At 40.3% G+C, this 21,234-nt stretch overlaps 3 protein-coding genes across 3 annotated transcripts; all 3 read left to right on the top strand.

Annotated features, from left to right (window-relative positions):
* Positions 1-636: 636 nt before the first annotated feature.
* LOC119031230 (collagenase 3-like) lies at positions 637-4,588 on the top strand. The gene is made up of 10 exons (XM_037119566.1): positions 637-784; positions 941-1,188; positions 1,272-1,420; positions 2,343-2,471; positions 3,158-3,319; positions 3,400-3,529; positions 3,627-3,760; positions 3,839-3,998; positions 4,086-4,189; positions 4,290-4,588. Exons 1-10 carry the CDS (start codon positions 686-688, stop codon positions 4,397-4,399), a joined length of 1,425 nt encoding a protein of 474 aa, XP_036975461.1. The 5' UTR covers positions 637-685; the 3' UTR covers positions 4,400-4,588.
* A 2,557-nt stretch (positions 4,589-7,145) lies between these two features.
* mmp30 (matrix metallopeptidase 30) lies at positions 7,146-11,207 on the top strand. The gene is made up of 10 exons (XM_037119569.1): positions 7,146-7,310; positions 8,230-8,477; positions 8,608-8,756; positions 8,835-8,960; positions 9,037-9,198; positions 9,328-9,511; positions 9,683-9,813; positions 9,935-10,094; positions 10,185-10,288; positions 10,377-11,207. Exons 1-10 carry the CDS (start codon positions 7,203-7,205, stop codon positions 10,478-10,480), a joined length of 1,476 nt encoding a protein of 491 aa, XP_036975464.1. The 5' UTR covers positions 7,146-7,202; the 3' UTR covers positions 10,481-11,207.
* A 444-nt stretch (positions 11,208-11,651) lies between these two features.
* acat1 (acetyl-CoA acetyltransferase 1) lies at positions 11,652-19,756 on the top strand. The gene is made up of 12 exons (XM_037119568.1): positions 11,652-11,798; positions 12,416-12,463; positions 12,569-12,686; positions 12,838-12,933; positions 13,451-13,551; positions 15,072-15,215; positions 15,709-15,859; positions 15,944-16,039; positions 16,238-16,351; positions 16,824-16,888; positions 17,590-17,747; positions 18,860-19,756. The coding sequence occupies exons 1-12, from the start codon at positions 11,748-11,750 to the stop codon at positions 18,978-18,980; spliced, it is 1,263 nt and encodes a 420-aa protein (XP_036975463.1). The 5' UTR covers positions 11,652-11,747; the 3' UTR covers positions 18,981-19,756.
* Positions 19,757-21,234: the final 1,478 nt, after the last annotated feature.

The raw sequence follows: 21,234 nt of genomic DNA, 5'->3' as shown, positions 1-21,234 counted from the left end.
AGTGTTTGATGAGTAACATTGTACAACATGATGATATGTGGTGACTTCAAAAACTCCATAACATGTCAGAGGGACATTTTTTTTTTTTTTGCAGCTTGTCTGTGCTTGCCCACAAGACACGGGTCTTTTCAGTAGCAACAGTAGCCTGAGGGTTAGAGAAGACTGAGAGGACGGAGGTTTGTCAGCCTAGACCTTTGCGTTCAAATCTAATGAGAATGTCACAATAAAAAAGTCAACCAAGATAATCTTAAACAAGAGCTGGGAAAAGAAACTGATATAACTGATACATAACTGTATAACTATATATATATATATATATATATATATATATATATATATATATATATATATATATATATATATATATATATATATATATATATATATATATATCTTAGCACCAAAGTTATTGATATTTAATTTTAAAATATGTTCCTGAATGGACTTATCATGGTATATACCATCTTAGTTTCATCTTCTTTTTTTGTGTGTGTGTGTGTGTGTGTCATTGTTGTTGCTGAGCAATCAAGCCAATCTTCTCCCGTCACCCAAAGACGGAAAATTCTTGAGACAGTGACTCAAGGAGGTAGTTGCTCAACATGCCCCCTCCTCAATGCATCCACTCCTCAGCCTATATAACAGCTGATTCCAGCACAGATACACAAATCTCGTCCGACGAGGAAGCATGAGGTCTTGCAGTCTGTGCATTGTACTGAGCTTGGCCGTGGCAGTTTACTGCGTGCCGGTATCACAAGTTACCGTGCAAGATGAGGGTTTTGCAGAGGTATGAATGTTTTTTCTTTGCTTGTTTGTTTATTTGTTTTCTGTTGTCGCTTCTTTGCTTCGTAATGCATGTGTTCTCATTATTTTGCATCTTAATATGCGCTTTGGAAACCTCACCACCAACTCCTAGGGATTCAATTGTCATCTTCTTAAACAGAGCTATCTGAAGAAATTCTTCAACCTAACAGAGGAGACCGGCTCAACTATCAGACGGGGGATCAGCCCGGTGACCAAGAAGCTGAGCGAGATGCAGAGATTCTTTGGTCTCCAGATCACTGGAATGCTAGACGCCGACACCTTGGAGATGATGAAGAAGCCCCGCTGCGGCGTTCCAGACAGCAAGATCGCCCGTTTCTCCACATTTGGAAATGGCCTCAAGTGGGAGAAAAACAGCCTGACATACAGGTGAATGATCTCAAGGGAGAAAGAGTGAGAAAGTGCCGTTGTCATAAGGCTAATACTTTTCTTGACTTTTCCCTGTGTTGTAGGATAGTGAACTACACGCCTGACATGTCTGTGTCAGAAGTGGATTACTCCATAGAGAAAGCTCTGCAGGTCTGGGCCAAAGTCACTCCTCTCAGATTCACAAGATTCTACAGCGGCACCGCTGACATCATGATCTCCTTCGGCCGCCTATGTGAGTGCACACTAACTGTCAGTGGTCCATTCCAAAACAAAAGCCCTACACACTGAGTGTGACTTCTGTGAAGTGCAAAGTATTATCAGCTAGGATAGCATTGTTTTGTCACTAAGTGTTTAGAAGGTAATGGAGTAAAAAAGTACCATTTCTTTCTGAAAGCCTTTGGACTGGAAGTTGGAAAAATTATAAAATAAAAGTACTCAAGTAAAGTACAAGTACCTTGAATTACTTAAGCACAGAACTTGATAATTGATTGATCATCAATGTGCTGATATGTCAGGCCAATAATTGACCCATTGCCTACAATGTATACAAACAAGTACATATATGTAAAATGTACTTTTACATGTACTTTTGATACTTAAGTATCGGAAAAATACTTTTGACAGTAAAGTATATTTTAATTTCATATGAATGGGTCACTTTCATTCTTATCAAAGTTATTTTTTAACACAATATTTTTTACTCAGGTAAATCTTTTGAGCACTTTTCACAACAAGTTATTGTGAAGAATCTATTTTCCAGCATGTGTTTGGATTTGAATGATGGTTACTTAACACCGTAGTGACATTTATCCTTTAATGACGGGCATGACTTAAAGTGCAGTTACATAATGTCCAGTGTATTAGTCAAGATAACAAAGAGACGCGATCATTCCGGCACTGGCATGCAGCAGCTTGCAGAAATGTCAGAGCTTGTTTTTTTTTTTTTCCCTTTCCCATTTTTAAGGGTGAGGAAGGTGTTGAAAAGGTTGTGTTATTGTTTAGCAAAATGGAACGATGCCGTATTTGGGAAATCCAGTCCCAGTTTGCTGTTTTCTTGCAAAAATACAGAAAATGCAAGTGAGAACAACATTATGAAAGTACAGAGCAATCACTGTTTGTCTAGTTTCCTGACATGAATTTGTTCTTGCTAACAGCACATGGTGATTACTACCCATTTGATGGCCCTGGCGGCACTCTTGCTCACGCCTTCTCACCATCCTCTGACATTGGAGGCGACGCTCATTTTGACGATGATGAAACCTTCACTTTCCGCTCAAACAGAGGTGAGTTTTTCTTTTTTGTCCCTGATATTACTTAAGTAGATTCATAGTCCTAATTTTGAAAATATATATATATATTAAAAAAAAATCATGCCATTATAATGATGCATGTATTTAGTATGGTTTTTTTGTTTTTGTTTTTGTTTTTTAGCTTATGTTTTCATTTTGGTATTCAAATGCAAGTGGATTGTCATGTTTTTATAGGAAAAATATAACCGTTCATTGTACATTTAATTTCATGTATTTTGTATCATGTATTTATCTAAATGGAAAATAGAGGCTTTCTCCAGAATTTCAGAGAGGTAAAACTGCAGAAACACTTTTTCGCGAACGCTGAAAAACTAATGTTGTGCATTTAAAGAAAACATAAATTGAGAAATATATACATAAACGTTTAAATAAAGTTTTAGATTCTGATTTTTTTTTCCCCTGTCTTTGAAATATGGAAAAGAAAAAACGTGTTCAGCATTTAAAACATTTGATGTCGGCATTTGATGTTCTTTTTCACTGTGGCTGGCCCCCCACTGGCAAGGAAGGCCTGAGACATGTGTATACAATTTGTGTCTGTTCAAGCCACTGTGTAAAACATGGACAGTGATGCCACCCAAAGGTGTCTGAAGAGTAGCTCCAGAAATAAGTTTTTCTAATGTGCTGGGCTGCAAACATGAGTGTATCTGTATCTTCTATAGGCTACGTCCTCTTCATCGTGGCTGCCCATGAGTTCGGCCACTCCCTGGGTTTGTCTCACTCTGATGACCCTGGTGCTCTCATGTACCCCACGTACTCATACAGAAACCCCGACACCTTCGTTCTGCCCCGGGATGATGTCAACGGCATCCAGTCTCTCTATGGTTAGTACTACCTCTCAGTCCATCGGGTGCGCCTAACCTAGTTTCTAAAGGCTTAATGACTCATTTTGTTTCACCTTCAGGTCGAAACCCTGAGAAGGATCCTGGTCAGCCTGGACCCGAGGCCCCAACGACACCCGATGCCTGTGATTCAACCATGGTCCTGGATGCTGTCACCACCCTGCGGGGAGAAATGCTCTTCTTCAAGGACAGGTATCAGACAGACTTACATACGGTAGAGCGCTAAAACATCGGAGTCCAAAGTCACCAAACAGAATCTTACAAAACTGCTCTATCGGTTTGTGTTCAGCTTCTTCTGGCGTAGCTACCCTCAGAGCAATACACCTCAGCAGAGCCTCATCACAAACTTCTGGCCCAACGCCCCCACCAACATCGACGCTGCTTATGAAAACCGACAGTCAGACAGAATCTTCCTCTTTAAAGGTTTGTGTCCTCCTTAACTGCCCGAGGCTCCATTTCAAAACTTGCCCAAATCAACTGTGAGCTTTCTCCTTCCTGCAGGTCGCAGAGTATGGGCCTATTCTGGCTATGAACCTGTGCGTGGCTATCCCACGAAACTCAACAGAATTGGTCTGCCAAGAGGCGTGAGGAAAATCGATGCAGCCCTTTACGACGCGGAATCTGGCAAGACTCTGTTCTTCGTGGGCGACTATTACTTCAGGTGTGTTCAGAGTATGTGGTCACTTCTCGTTTCAGTAGGCCAGTGAGCAGTTCTCTACCTTTTACCCTCACTGAATGTATCTCGCAGTTATGATGAGGCCAGAAGGACTGTGGACCGGGGATTCCCCAAGCGAGTGGATCAGACCTTCTTCGGCCTGCCCGGCAAGGTGACTGCAGCTTTCCAGTACAGAGGTGAGTGACATTTAAAGCTGAACACTCTTGCCAAAAAAAATGAACTTTCCAAAAATGTTGAAGCAGGTGCAGAAGCTAACACTGAGCTTCTGTGTTTCAGGTTTTACCTACATCTACAGTGGACCTTACATGTTTGAGTACAACCTGAGGACGGGGAGGTTGTATCGTGTGCTGAGGAACAGTTACTTTCTGCGCTGCACTAACTTCTAGACCAGTTTACTAGCTAAGCTGCTTATGAAGCCAGTCTGAATGAGAATGAATTCACATCAGTTTGCTAAAGCTATACTCTTTTAAATATTTGTATTATTCCAAATATTATATTTTCAACATTAAATTCTATCAAATGTATTTACAGCTGTAAACATACAGTAAGTGTATAAATAAAATGTGATATAAGTTTTGTATTCTGCATATTGTCATATGTGTATATGTGTATATGTATATGTTGATGAGATGTTTCACCCAATCTGGGAATTGGACAGATTGGATAAAAGTCTAAATCTGAAGGGACTGTAACATTGGGAACTTCCTGGTGATGCATCTGATTAGCGAGAAATCCACTATGTCAAAAAAATACATGACATGAAGCGATTTATCAGTATATATTTAATTAGACAATATTAGAATTATTAACCTCTTGTTAAGGGCTTATGAATAAATACAAGAAATACAACATCAATGCTTAAAATGGCTATTGTCATCCCTCAAATGACAAATAGGTGTCTCAGCAAAATATCACCCTCTTCCATTTGCTTGCAAAGTGTAATGTGACTTCCTCTTTGACTCATGTGTGTAGTTTCTAAATAAGAGCATGTCGAGATGTTGATTAATTAATCAATTGATCTATTAATTAATTAGGAGGACAATATATCACATCAAATTAATCTTACATCTGAAAGTTGTCATTTCTGATTGACCTCTGTCTATCTATCTATGGGACACGGATGATGAATTAGGACCACGAAACACTTATACATACGCACAACCATATTGGGTAAATGATAAAGCATGAATGAATTGTAGATGGTGTCATTACACTACATGCTCCTCCTGTTGTGTATAGTGTATGATCAAATACACTCGTGTGGTGCTGGCAAAGTGTGGTGAGTGGGAGGGGGGAAGTCTTCTCAGTTCTGTTCCTGGTAAGTCTTGACATCCTTCCTCCTTAAGGTCAGAGGTCACTGGTACAATGAGCCTTTTGAATACACCATCAAAATGTTTATGAAAGAATTTAGTTCCCTCGTATAATCCTCTGCCCGGTCCACTACAAAAGACAAGATAAAATTAATAACATACCCCTGCTGTCACCTTTTCATGGCCTGTAGAGTAACATACAGAGTTTTCCACAGTAAACTTCACATTGGAATATTAAGTGGAGAGTATCCCTTGAAAATAGATTCATAATTTCCACATAAGAAATCAAAACCTAATTACCAGTTCAGTTCATCTTAATTAAGCCCAGCCATTACCAATTAAAAGGCTAAATAGATTCCAAGGATGTGAATGAAATGCTGTTTTTTTTTGTTGTCATAACTTAATTTCATATTTATGTTCGCAGGATGACGTTCACATTTGCAAGCAGGTGAAACAAATTGGGTTAAGCATAGTGACATTTCCACTCTTGGCTATACCATCTCCTTGGCTAATTGGATATATAAGACTGTGAAAATCAAAAATACATAAGATTTATTGTAAGTGCCTTGCTGTGTTGCGGAAACAGTTTTATTGTTTGCGACAGAAAAGTTGATATGCTGACGATTTAAATGTGCGACTACATGATTTGTTATTACCTGCAAACCTTCGGTAAAAAACAAGCTGTTTTGGTCGCTTCCCATATAATTACCTACCAAACCACTTTATTCTAGATTAATTTTAACTCTGATTTTCTTGTGTTATTTTTGAACAATTTCTTCATACGCACTCTGAAAAAATATCTTCCATGCCAAGATATTTGTCAAATTTTCATGGTCATCGTTCAGTAAAGGATTTTTAACTGGATAAAGTCCTGAAGGGGTTCACCATCAAATGTCTGTGATTTACCCTTTTTGCAGTCATATTTGTAGTAAGGAGCTGTAAAGGACATAACTAAACACAAAATGTCTTGCAAATGTAAAAGTGTTATTTCGTCACTTCTGAAACTGTCCCTTAAAGATGGTTTTCCATTGGGACATAATCGAGTGTGAATTTTAATAGTAACAGAGATAAACAAACAAACAAACAAAAAAAAAAAATCACATCCAGGCTGAAACTACAGCGCTCAGTGCCAGTGTGGCCCCCAGTATTAGTCCAATATAAAGCCTCTGTGGCTCCCTCTCTTGTTGTCTTTGCTAACTACATTCACTGCTGCATTATCTTCCACATGACAGGTGCTGTTTCACAGGAAGATTTCACCCCCAAAATAAATATGCCGTTTGTGATTAAAAAACACAATAACAGAGGTATACTGTGCATTGGAATGGCTAATGCAGCCTCTAACTCAAAGGCGAAACACTACCCACTGTATGTTCTTAGGTCAGTTTGTGTGAGAAAAAAAAAAAAGTCCTTATCAGAGAGGCGATGAAGCAAAATGTCTCAGGAGTAAACAAAAAAGGTATGCCACTAACAAAAACACATAAAGGGCCCAACGCTAACTTTGGTCCGAATCAAAGAAAACAAACATGATTTGATGCTTCATGTGGTGTAAGTTCGGAATCTACAACGTGTTCGTGCAGGCCAAAGTTACTCCAGCTGTTGCCCTCATCTCCCGCCCCCCGATGTCCTCTCCCATCACTACATCCATTGTCTCTCTTGTTGTTGTGATTGGGCCTGTTAAGACGCTTGCAGGAATTTTTTATTTGCCCCATCATGCATCTCCCTCTGCACTTTCACTCATCTATCAAAACACTGAAACTGCCTGTTTCAGGAAACAATCAACTGGTACATAACTAGTGTATAGCTCTACATCGGAGCAGAGGCTGGGAGGAAGACTCAGGAGTTGTTCCCTCTTCTCTGAGGTAGAAAAAAAAAAGGAATCATGGGGGTTGCACTGGTCGTTAAAACTGTGATGATAGTTTTAGTGGTGGCAAACTGCGGAGCTGTGCCCACTGCTTCGACCAGCCAAGAAGAGGTCTCTAAAGCCCAGGTAAACATGAAGTGTTCTGTGTGTCAAAGTGTTGCACTGCTTGTTGCTGGTAAATAACCTGCTGATGCTGGGGAGAAAAGAGCAATCATTTTTGCAACATGAAAAGGAAAAGCGTAACTCTAACTGGTAGCAACATTCATTTCCGAGCTTTGAACAACTCAGAGTTGGGGTTTAAAGACAATAAGTCGCCGAGTATGGTTCGGAAAAACTGCCTATTGACTGACTTCTGAACAGGAGAGTCCAAAAGGTATGCACGCTTTTTTATTATTTCAGATAATGAGTCTTTCAATTTAGTTTAATTCAATTTCCTTTAAGCTTACAGATGTCAGTTCTATCATATGTGGAGTTTTTTCTGCATATTAGAATTTGTTTTTTGTGTGTGTGTGTGTGTGTGTGTGTTTTTCTTTGTCCAGGACATCAACTTTGTGGTGCAAGGAATTCTTTAGTGATTAATGTAGAGGTTTTACCAGCACAGGGCATTTCTAAGGCCATTTTCATTTGATATGGTGTAATATTTGTGCACAAGCACTTTATCTAACCATCACTGATAATGAAAAAAATAATATTAACTAGCCCCACCCAGTGTTTCACCAGCAGCAGCTGTAGGAAACGTTGGTTTAGCATTAGCACTGTCTTAATACAGCTCTTACACAGCTGTAGGTGAGTGAACAGTAAACAGTGAGACTAAATATCATCGAGGTAAAATTACAAACATGTTCATGCAGAGTTCTGCATCAAGTGCAGGAGAGGCAGACACCACCACTAAAATGAACTGAAGTGAGGAAGTTACGGACCGGCTAGATCAGAAAAAATACTGAGCACGTATTTTTGAATAAGTTCGCAGTGACAAATAAATCATACAGCAAATGAAGTTCCATCTGTATTTATGATGATGTTTATACCTGCTGTCTTTGCCTAGGACTACCTGTCTCGGTTTTTCTCTGATGTGGGTGTCAGTGCCCCCAACAGCCACTGGCGCAGCTCTCTGGACTCCTATGACGAAACTCTCAGGAAAATGCAGGAGTATTTTGGCCTGGAGGTGACCGGCCAGTTAGACTCCAACACCTTGGAGGTGATGGCTCAACCCCGCTGCGGTGTCCCAGACGTGAGCAGATACGGTCATTTTGCTGGTCGTCCAAAGTGGGAGAAGAATGTGGTCACGTACAGGTAACGAACGAGATTTCCACGTCAGAGTAAAGAGCAAAAAGTCTTTGCAAGCAGCTCGCCCAAACATCAAGCACATTTAAATGCCTGCTGTGAGAATCTGTCAACCAGTTCCTCTCTCACACCGCCACAGGATAAATAACTACACACCCGACTTGAGTACGAGTGTTGTGGATGCCGCTATAGCCCAGGCTCTGAAACTCTACAGTGACGTAATCCCTCTGGATTTCAAGCGGATCTACTACGGCACCGCTGACATTATGATTATGTTCAGCAGACAAGGTAAATGCAGCGCCTTCATTGCTTTTGGGAAAATGTTTGTTTTTAGTATTAACTTTACTCTTCTCCTATACAAACCAGCCCATGGAGATTTTGCTCCATTCGATGGGGAAAATGGGGTCTTGGCCCATGCGTTCTCCCCCGGAGAAGGCCACGGAGGTGACACCCATTTTGACGAAGACGAGACCTGGACTCTGACCTCAGCAGGTAGCATTATTACTGGGGGTGATATCATTTTATAGCTGATTGCGTATCAACAGTAAGCATATCAATGTGTCTGCAGGAGCCAACCTCTTCTTGGTGGCAGCCCATGAGTTTGGCCATGCACTGGGATTAGACCACTCCAAGGTCAAGACAGCCCTGATGTTCCCCACCTACAAATATGTTCCCACAGTGGGGTATAAGTTGCCAGATGATGACAGACAGGGAGTGCAGGCTCTTTACGGTGAGAGCTAAACTAAAATCGCACAGATTTTTTTTGGGCACAAGACAGAGTGCTCTTCGTGAGAGCATCGACAAACTCTCCCGCTGAGACCTTTACCAGCGCTATTTCCTTGTCTTTTGCCTCTCAAAGGAGTCCGTGGAGGGCCACCTCAACCCGATCCAGATCCACAGCCTAAACCGGAGCCAAATCCACAACCCACACCTGAACCCACGCCAGAACCCACGCCAGAACCTTTTCCAGACAGGTGCAACAGGAACCTGATTTTTGATGCTGCCACGACCATCCAGAGGAATCTTTACTTCTTCAAAGATGGGTGAGGTGTTCTATTTTTTGTAACGCGTACTGAAGTTTCACAAAGGCATACTACTCCATTAGATAGAGCTGTTTTTCAAAGTTATATGCACACTGTACAGTACGGATTTTTCTTTTCCCTCGGTGCGTGGTCACTGTCAGCTTATCACAGATCTTTGTTTGCCTTTCTCAGTTATTTCTGGAAGAGGAGCAGCTCCTGGGACGGCATCACTACCAAGTCAGTTCGGTCTGTTTGGCCGGGAATCAGCAAGATTGACGCTGCTTATGAGTACAAGAGAAGCGACACTGCCATTTTCTTTGAAGGTGTCTTTCTTTGATTGAGTCGATAATACAGGAAATTAATTGTCCTTACTTTCAAATGAGAAAAGCTTTAAATGAATACTGGGGCTCGTCAGGAACACAACTCGCCTTTCTCACATCACAGGGGATCATTACTGGGGGATCAGAGGGAACACGGTGCTGCCCGGTTATCCCAAACCTCTCAGCGACTTTGGCTTGCCTTCATCCGTCACCAAGGTCGACGCTGCTGTCTATGTGGCATTCATAGGCAGAACCCTGATCTTTGTGAGGAACAAGTACTGGAGGTGAGTGATGTCAGCAGCCATAAACTTACTGAATTCAGATATAGACGGATACCACATGTGGCTGAACACCTCCCCATATTACTCGTATAGCTACAACGAAAGGAGGGGCAGAATGGACGGGGGGTTCCCCAAATTCATTCACCGAGAGCTCCCTGGGATTGGCTACAGAGTGGACGCTGCCTTCGCGAACCGAGGTAGGTAACGGTCAAAGGTTTGTCCATCTACAGTGATATTATGGGGTTCCTGTTTGAGGCGGTAACAGCGGTGCAACCTACTTTACAGGTTACCTTTACTTCACCTATGGATCCAGGCAGACAGAGTACCACTACCAGCGTAGAAAAGTGAGGCGCACTCTGCTGAACTACGCGTGGATGGATTGCAAATGAGGAAGAAATGACCCGCACAAGCACGTGCACACAACTCTGAGCACACAGTAATAGCAGCGGTGTGTTCTAATAACTATTCCTGTTGTTCTGTGGGGGCTTTTTTCTGTAGACTTCTGCATAGAAATGTACTATTTGAAAAAGAAATGCATGATAATCGTGTAGGAGACAACTGTTGTCAATGTTTTTTCTTGCACGCTTCAATAAATCATGTTTTCATAAAAATTAAGTAAAAAATAATTTAGTCTTAATGCTTTCTTCGTCATGCCTGTGTTTGCACATAAGAATGCACTTGAATACATGTTGTACACGATGACTTCAGGCGAGGTGTTGTGAAAAAGAGCACTTTAGGAGGTAGGAACTAACAATAGAGAGGATGTCTTGTTCATTCTCTTCATACAGTGGGGATGCTCACATCTGTAGCCATTGCGCTGCCTTCAAAACATATTAAGGAAAAGACGTGACCTCTCACTTTGATGTGGTGGACAAATGTGGAATGTAGGAAAGCAGTGTACGCAGTTAATTAAATTTGTGGGAGCATATTTCGATTTTTTCACAACAACAGGAACTGTCATTGAGGTAAAATGCATCATACCAGACCCAGCCAAACTGATCTACCACAGACTTGCACTACCAGCAGTTACAGGCCACCAGTTTCAAGCCTGTAATTTTATTTTTTCTAGAATTCTGCATAGAAATACATTATTTGAAAAAAATAAAAAAATAAAGATAACCGACCTATATGCAACAACTCTTATCAATGTGTTTTTCTTTTTCTTGAATTTTCTTGCATGAATTCAAAGAATGAAAGTGAAATTAAGAATGAGTTTAAATGCATCTTTATCATGTCCAAGGGAATGTGTGTGTTGAGTAAAAAAAAAAAAAAAAAAAAATTGCACAGTTTCTCACCAATCTGAGGGTGCAGATTTTGATTTCACCGAAGCAGAACATCAGTGTCTAACTGGATTATTTATTTCAAATTTTTCATTACAAAATGAATTAATGAATGTGTACTTATTTATATAGTTGTCTCATGTCTAGATGTGTGTACGAGCTTATAGCTCGAAGTTAAATGTCTGATGCAGCTTATGTAATCGATTATATCATGATTTCATTGATAAAACTACAACAACCATAACGCACAGCCAACGGTGACGTAGGGGGGAAACACACCTCTCACTGTGATTGGCCGCTGTATTTATCCCTCCGCTGCATGGCTGAAGGTGAAGCGGTTCCCAGTCAGTGAGTCAGCCCTGTCTCTCAGTCCAAAATGTCATCCAGTGGACTTTTAAACATGCACGCACAAATCTGTAAACGCCTGGTAAGTGAGAGAGAGTGAAACGCAGTCGGTTTAGGTTTGTCTGTCATTGTTATTGCATCGGAATGCTAGCTTTAGCATTAGTATGAATGGCTGTAAACAGAGGGGCCTGGATTAACTTGGAGCAGCCCAGCTAACCTTATTGTGTCTGCGTAGCGTCCTTGGCCAAAGTTCAGCTTGAACATATGTGACAGCGGCTGCAGGTGACCCGGGTTCTTTAGTGAGAATATGTTATGTAACTGACTGAGCGGTGCAACAGCAAGGTGTGCTCCTCAACAGAATAACTGAGGAGAAACGATAAGAGCGACAACAATAGCTAGCTTAACTGTGAATGCAAACCCGAGAAGGGTCATATTTATGGGGCAAAGGTATACGAATATATGACACGACACCTGGCTGCCTTAAATGACAATATTAGGTCATATGTCGTCACCAGGCTGCCAACCTTCTGTCTGCCCTTCTTGGTAGCATTACGTTAGCTAACGTGTTGCTAACGCTCCTCCACTAACATAAAAGTCGATTGGTTAGAGCCCAGACTGATTTAAGGGGCTTCAGGTGGAAACATTGTGTCTGTCATGTATGAAAGATGAGCTGTTCACGTCATTCTCCTGCCACTGTAGGCTCACAAGTACCTGTCAAGAACATACACATCTCGCCCTTCGCTCAATGTAAGTGCACTACAGAAACTGAAATTTCATATTGTTATCAGTGTGAAATGTTTGCACTGCACATGCTATAATGCAGCCTTTTTTTTTTTTAATGCACGGTTTCAGGAAGTCGTCATTGTCAGCGCAGTCCGCACTCCAATGGGCTCCTTCAGAGGCAGCCTGGCAGCAGTACCAGCCACCAAACTGGGCTCTGTTGCCATCAAGGGAGCCATCGACAAAGCAGGTGTGTTCGGATGGTTCACTTCGTTTAGAGAAGACTATTTCCCTCCGTTTAGGGCTTGATGCGAAGCCGTTTCCCACTCTCTGTTTCACTTGAGTGGCGGATGGATGTGTATGTTTTAGTGAGTTGTCTTGATGTTTTTCTTGTGTGTTAGGAATCGCCCCTGAAGAGGTAAAGGAAGTCTACATGGGCAATGTGCTGCAGGCGGGAGAAGGACAGGCCCCCACAAGACAAGCCTTGTTGGGAGCAGGTATGACCACACTGGTATACATTATTTTCACCCTCATTGTGCACATTGTATTGTACCAAAATATTAATTTTCAAAATCGAGCACCACACGTGCTGTTTTGACCAATCAGGAATGATTGAAACAGTTACAAAGAGCAGGATTGCCATCTTTTCCACTTAAAAGTTGTCTGAGAGCAGCTAATGTGTTTTTTTTGTATGCATTCATAATCTGAAAGCCAAACATTATACATGCACGACAAAGGTTAAAGATATGAAAACCGAAAGCTTGCAGTCGATGACACGCGCAAGATTGGTCTCCAGTAGCTTAGAAAGGCCTCCGGTCTCTAAAAATACATTAGAAGCATAGCAGCTGTGACTGACAGTAAGGTTTATATCATTCACAACGGTTCACTGTTTTTCAAAGTTACAGTTCTCCTGCCCTGGCATGACACACAAAAGCATAACTTTTGTTTTGATGCAGGAGATTTGTTTTTCAGTTCAGTTTTACAAGTACAGTATGTCTCTGATTGTATCTTCAGGCTTGACCCTCGGCACTCCAGCAACAACCATCAACAAAGTCTGTGCCTCGGGGATGAAGTCTATCATGATGGCAGCTCAGAGTCTGATGTGTGGACACCAGGTAACTTAAGAATCAAACACACTGTTGCTCTTCAGTTTGCTCGATGCTGTTGGAAGGTACAGTGACAGTGTATAACACTTTACATAAGTATTATGTATAACACAGGTCTGATCCCTGACAAGATAAATTAAAAAAAAAATTTAAAAAAGAGCTTTGTTTACCATATGCTGACAACTTATACAGTATTACAGTATGGTCATAACAGACTTCGCCTTGAGACTGAAGCTATAAATCTTATGTACACCATAGTCAGACATATCTCTGATGTCAAACTAAAGAATCTGACGAATTGTTATCATTTCACTGCTCCCTGATTGATCAGCAACTGAAAAGATGATGGTTAGTGACAGCTGGAGGGGCATCGGGCCACATTTCAAGGTAAAACGGCGAGTTTGATTACCCATTAGCTGAGGTTGATAGTTTAGTTACGCCTCTCCTTTAAAATCATTCATTAATTTATTTTAGCCTTTAATTGAGAGGGATGCCCTCATTTTTAGTTATGCCCAGCATGAGCAGAGACATCAAGCAAACAAAGAGAAGCAAGCCAGATTAAAATCGCAAAGCACACATACAAAACAACAACAGTATAAGTTGAAACAGTTACAGGTCAGTAGTGGACAATTTATTTAAGGCATAAAATGTGCAAGTGATACAAAATAATTCAGTTTTAGCTCATGTAACAAGAGATTCCTTGAGTTTTCACAAGATTAGTACTGGCATGAGGCACCGGAAGCAGAAGTCGGTCACTGGAGCGAGTTAAAAATTGGCTAGCGTTCCATAGTGTGACATAGATCTAATATACTATGGTGATTTTCCTATCAGGGCTTTAAAGATAAACCAATGCCAGTAATTACAACGTCTCTGACCTTATCAGCGACTACTGTAGCTGTCTCAGGGAATGAATCTCAGGGCTGAATGGTAGACCGAGTCTAAGGGACAAAGTATGGAGGCAGCAGCATGTCCGTAAATACAGCATAAAAAGATTGCTGCAGGTTCTCAATGACTAGTTTTACAGAGCCTGCAATACATATATATATACAATGGAATCATCTGCATAAATATCGTTAGCATACCTTTTTGTTAACAGAGGAAATTCAGATTGTGCATTCTTGGAATTCACACACTGACGTACTGTTCACTAGGAAGTGGTTGACTTGCTAAGATTAGTTGTAATCTAATTGAAGTGAATGGGTCATCAAATATACTGTTTTACCTTGAAATGTGGTCCAATGTCACTCCATATTTCATTATCAACTGATAAGACAATGGATAATCTGGAAGCAGTGAAACGGTAAAAAAAATTCCAGATTCCCTAAGTTTGCAGCCTGGAAGGAAGCAGTATGACATTTGAGCTTCAAACCCTGAGCCCTATGTCTGAGGAAAATGGCTGCCTTTTGGATATGGTCTAAATCCTGCAAAATGCCATAAGCTATACAAAAAATGACCTTTAAGTGTCAGTCAAACAATAGACTATAATTGTCACCACAGATGAATGGATGGCTGTCTTTGTGTGATTTCAGGATGTGATGGTGGCCGGCGGCATGGAGAGCATGTCCAACGTACCGTATGTGATGTCCAGAGACACCCCAGCCTACGGAGGAGTGAGGATGGAAGACCTCATCGTCAAGGATGGACTCACTGATGTCTACAACAAATTCCACATGGTAACTATCAACAGCCTGTTTTTGAATGTTTAGCCTGTCGAAAATATTAATGCATGAGAGAGTAATTGGATAGATTGCCTTTTGAAAGAATTGGGGTTTGAAGAATTAGTGCAGAAGCAGATCATGGAGACCAATCCAACATAATAAAGGTATAGGTTAAGGAAATACATTTTATTGTTATGTTTATTTCATTTAATTGATTAGGAAGCATTTTTCAAAAATCTCCATAAGAAAACACTGTTCTGATATTTCTAAAAGTAACAGTTTGTATTTTATTTTTGTATTAAACTGCGAGAAAAAGATTTTGAAATGAAAGTTGAATTTATATCCTAAACACACATTTACATGTAACTGCTGCAGTACTGTTTGTGAAACAGAATGTGCATTTTGTAATATGTTTTTTCATGGATTGGACCTATAAGTAAGGACCTATGAATGTCTCCTTTTTCATTTTATCAGTCTCAAATTTGACCTCGTCTTCTTTCTTTAACAGGGGAACTGTGCAGAGAACACAGCCAAGAACAGCAGCATCACCAGAGAGGAGCAGGACACCTACGCCATCGGCTCGTACAGCCGCAGCAAAGCAGCATACGAGGCCGGCATCCTGGCTAAGGAGATCGTACCAGTTAGCATTCCCCAGAGAGGTAGAGAAAATTGCTCATGGGTCAGTGACCTTGTTCATTTACTTTACATGGCACAACATACGTGATGTTGTTGTGATATTGTAGGTAAACCTGACTTGGTCGTGTCCGAGGATGAGGAGTGGAGACGGGTCGACTTCAGCAAAGTTCCCAAACTGAAGGCAGTTTTCCAAAAAGAGAATGGTAATGATGTCGCTGCCATGACATGTATTACTTGAGTACATATATAGTTAATCAGGTGAAAACATTAAGCCACTTTTTTTCTAATTAGACAGACTTGTACAGAACAGAAGAGGAAAACATCCATGCATCATACTTAAGTCTATATTTTAACATATTTTGTTGTGATTGGTCACTTGCTTTTTCTTTTTCTTTGTTTAGGAACGGTGACGGCAGCCAATGCCAGCACGCTGAACGATGGAGCAGCAGCGCTTGTTTTAATGACCGCAGATGCTGCAAAGAGACTCAACGTCACTCCACTGGCCAGAATTGTTTGTAAGCTTTACAAAAACACGCACACAGGCTACACTGTGCTTACTTCTAGCTTAACTGGAATTTAACTTTTAAAAACATGACAGCAATACAAATAAAACGTGTATAAAATCAGTATTCCAGTCGTAGTTGCAGTAATTTTTTTTGTTTTGTTTTGTTTTTTGGCTATGTTAGATTTATGTTTTGGCAATTATAACAAAGAAATACTACACTCCCCAAAAAAGTCACAGGAAACAGGTGCAGTGTTAAAGCCATCATCAGGTTAAAACAGAAATAATAAGAATGGATTAAAAACTCTGTTAGATGTTTTAGAGTGGCAGATTCCTCAACAAGATGTGAGCTTGTAAGGCATTCTTCTGGACTTTTTATTTTGGTTAGATTTTTGTTCATTGGAAAATTGCGTATATAAAAACTTTTCACAATTGACACAGCTTGTCTGATGTGTTATATTTTTTTTTATTTTTGCTTTTCATAGCCTTTGCTGATGCTGCTGTTGCACCCATTGATTTCCCCATTGCTCCTGCATTTGCTGTACCAAAAGTGAGTATGTGCATGTAATTAGTAAGGACGTCCCAACTGAGATTTTTGTCCCCAATATTTGGTGTCTGTTGATACCCAAATGGTTATTAAATCTGATTCTTCTAGCACCTAAACACATCTTGATCTGCACAATACTTAATAATCTAACCTTAATGATAGATGAAAATTTAAATGGGAGAAGGTCACTTCTGAAACTGATGGGAAGTGGTCTTATGGAGAGAGGATGTGTCACTCTGTTGGCAGAATGGAGAGATGGACTGCGGCCCATAAAACCAATAACAGCCACGTTCAGTGTTGGGCTTTGATCACTTACACACAGATATAGCTTCATTACTTACAGAAATAATATTAATTTGCTGACAAAAGAGAGGAGAGATAACACACTTCTGAGTTTAATTAATCAGTGTATTTTGCCTAATGTGTGTCTCTTATTTTTCACATTTGCACTGAAGCAGATTGCTCACAGGTTAATGTAGGCCCGGATCTGCCTGGAGACAGATACTTAGAATCAGCTCAGGACATCCTCAGTAATTAGGCACTTTTGTGAGCTGCTTTCAGGGTTCTGCCTGCAGTATTACCTTATTTTTTTAAATCTCATTTTATATCTGTGTATTGCAGTTAAACATGCATACAAGATAAAACTCACTCAGTAGTTATACACAATACATTGATGCATATATGGTTCGGTGTGTGTCTGTCAGGTCCTGGATGCAGCGGGACTGAAGAAGGAGGATATCACCATGTGGGAGATCAACGAGGCCTTCAGCGTGGTTGTGCTGGCCAACATCAAGATGTTGGACATTGACCCTGCAAAAGTCAACGTCAACGGTGGAGCTGTGTCACTGGGACACCCCATTGGGTAAGTAGCTGAGAGCGACTCATACAAACGTAAGGAGGAGTTCTGACATTGGACCTGGAATGAAGAGAAAAGTGCAAAGAAACTGCCACTTATCTTAGATCTAGGAAGATATGAGCAGAGATAAGGAACATGGTGTGTCCCGTCTGTGCAGAAATATAGCCTCTATATTTTTTCCCCTACCTCCTCCTGTCCTCTGTGCTGCAGAAAGAGTCAGTCAGAATCAGTATCATCAAGGAAGTATATTTTAAATTTCAGGCCCACAACAAAACTTGATATGGATTACAGGTCATAAGAAATCAAAAACTTCAGTAGAATTGTTTTAACTGCTGTCACTTGCTTTAACCTTTCGAGGAAGTAGTTTTCGGTTATGAGAAACATTGCTTCATTTTTATTACTTTACAGATTTCAGTCATCTTAGGGACTTTGAACAGATCTTGAATTACGGCTCCTTATTTTTATAATGCCAGTTTAGTTTATTATTTGCCCATGGGTGAACACAACAGGAAGCCTTCATTGACCAACACCTTTTTTATGCCTCGCAGCATTTAATTTTTGGCATACTTTCTAACAAAAAAAACAGGTTAGTGTTATCTTGATACTGGATTTTTATGAGTTCCATACCATATGGAAAAATTGACGCATTACAGTACAAAGCTGAAATGTTCAAATGCGTACTGAAACTATGTCAAATATGCACTACTGAGGGCTACAAGAAAGGAAAGCTGTAGTGGGAGTTTCAGATGTAAATTTTATAGAATGGATTAGGACTGAGGAAGCTAGCCAAAGTGAAGGTTATTTCAGCCTTTCAGCCCATATCTTTAAGTGGCCTTAATACTAAAATAGCGACCACTTAGCAGCCACGAAAATCAGCTTCTGCATCACTGAGGACAGGTGAGGTGCTTTGTGGAGCTTTATTTGTTCCACACAAAACTAGAGGCGCTGCAGAAAACTTTAAATGTATCTGTATTTTGGTGCACTTTGCCTGAAAATATGTATTTAGTAGCATCCTTTTTTGAAAAAGTTAAATAACTGCATTTGGCAGAATACTAATTTATGTACAAAAATATCATAGATTACTTTGTATTTATGTTTGCTTTCTCTTGTCCTGTCAGGATGTCCGGAGCGAGAATCGTGGGGCACATGGCGCACAACCTGAAGTCGGGCCAGTACGGGCTGGCAGGCATCTGCAATGGAGGTGGTGGAGCTTCATCTATCCTAATCCAGAAACTGTAGGCAGCTTGATGGGAAGCTTCTCTCTCCTCGACACTCTAAGTTGATCTGTGTTCACTATTTGTTGGCTCCAAGTGGTTACTGTGAAGAATCTGTTTCAACTTACACGACGGTGGCCTTACTCAAACAGCAAAGTAGGAATCTGCTCACTTGACCTCATGACTCCATTGATTGAAACACTCCTTTGTTTGATCAAACCTTTTTCTGCAAAAAAAAAGGGGGTAATATTTAATCTGAAGGGTTGAATAAATAGTTTTTACAAAACAAGTGTGGTGTAATTGATTGGTTCTTGACTATGGAGTTGATGGTCACTAACGGTTTCACTGATGGACAGCAAAGTTTTACAACAGGTACAGATTACTGTAACATAGTCACTGTAATTTCCAAGTTGGCCAGTAGATGCTGCAATTTTTCAATTTTAAGGACAGTCGTTCATGTTGCATGTTCATGTATTGGTTGTTATCGGTGGATATGTTTTCCGGTATCGGCCAACGTGAAACTTTTTGGTTGGATAGTAAGACGCAGAGCAGTATGCTTGGGGTGATTTTTAATTCTTAAATGTGCAGTAAAGTTCACTGTTTCAGCGCTCTGATATCATTTTGAACAGGATATTGTGAAACTTTGTGCTGCACATCTTTGTCACAACTGATTGATGCAATTGTCTTTCTTTTCTGAGCAACAAATACAATCAGGCACTAAGGACTGAAATTAACCATTTTTATCAACACTTTTCCATCATTTACCATCCACCTAATACAATAAAAGTTTTCATTCAAGCATCAGGTTTTCTAGCTGACTTGTCTCATTGACGCCATCATTGAGAACGTATCAAGCAATGATATTATACAATCATATCCCTGCAGTCATGGAGTTGTGACTGGAGTAGAAATGAAATCCAGAGTCCTCTTCATCAGAGACTTAGCCTTTCGAACCCTAAATGACCATTTAAAATAATAAAAGAGACACACCAGTAATATTTGTTACTTTTGTAGGTTTTTTTTTTTTGTTTGTTTCTTTTTGTTTTTCAGCTGAAGTTTCTTAGTCCACAAAACATTTCTGGAGCTTCACAGCAAAACTTTTTATGCAGCATTCTCCTAACCTACTGAAGTAGACGGGGTTTTAAAATGAAAAAAAAAAAAAAACTACTGAAAACACAAAATGGCTCCACACAGCTCATCCTGTGTAATCCAAGTCTGCAGCAGCCCCCAAGATCCAAAATTGGTTTAATAATAATATTGGATCCATTTTATTTATTGATGTTCTTTAAGTCCTCATCAGCCTCAGTTGCTGTTTTCCTGTGAACCTTCACCTGACTTTCCCATCAGCATGGGACTGAGTATAGATCATGTTGTTTCATATTGAAGAGAATGGGGAATCTAGTGACACACCTGAAAAAAAGGTCGATTCCCAGTCGGTACATTCCATGCAGGGACATGTCTTTGGTGTGTCCACGAAGTCATTTAACATCGTTCTGACGGTGTAAAAGTTGAATCATGGTAGACAAAGGTTAGGCTGATGTGACTCAGGAGGACATTACGTTCCTTACAATCTCTTACCGGGTGACTCTGCTCTTTCATTCCTTCCTTTTTCCTGCCCGTTAACATTGTCAAACATTGGGTTAAATATTAACAGGGTTTAAAAGTCCTTTAACTGTCAGTATTTTTTTAAGCCCACTCGCTCATTTGTTTGAACGTTACTGATTGAACACGGCAGGTCCTTCTCTTCAGGACGACAAACAATACCATACGTAATCCAAGACCTGAGTCCATTATGCCTTTTCCTTTGACGTAAATCTTTTTTTTTTTTTTCCTATAAAGCTGTGTCTGAATGACAGGTTTTTGGTATGTGAAACTAATAGAAACCATTTTCCACCTGCTGACTCCTCTCATTCCTTCTCTGACTCACATGATTATAACAGGAGGGGTATATTATATAAGATATTACAAGAAAATGCCCCTTTATTTATGGTACACTTATGCTGATGTGTTTATCGTGCAGTGATACGGAAGTGTTGTTTTTGAATGTCTACAGTTTGAAGAGGAGGTCTGCAAGGTTTCACAAAAAAAAAAAAGATTTTTTACTAAGTGACACTTGCTGCGCGCTGCTGCTCAAACATCTGCTTTTTAGGATGTGGCATGCAACAGTCTTTTCACGAAGTTATCTCAAACGTAAACAATAAAACAGACAGATCAATGATGCATATTAATCACAGTACACATATGTCACTATGCTGTATTGAATTCCTAAGTTGGGTGTC

This window comes from Acanthopagrus latus, chromosome 13 (genome assembly GCF_904848185.1).
Source record: "Acanthopagrus latus isolate v.2019 chromosome 13, fAcaLat1.1, whole genome shotgun sequence".
NCBI lineage: Eukaryota > Metazoa > Chordata > Actinopteri > Spariformes > Sparidae > Acanthopagrus > Acanthopagrus latus.
Note: the sequence above shows the minus strand (reverse complement) of the source record. Positions and strands in the feature narration are given on the sequence as shown.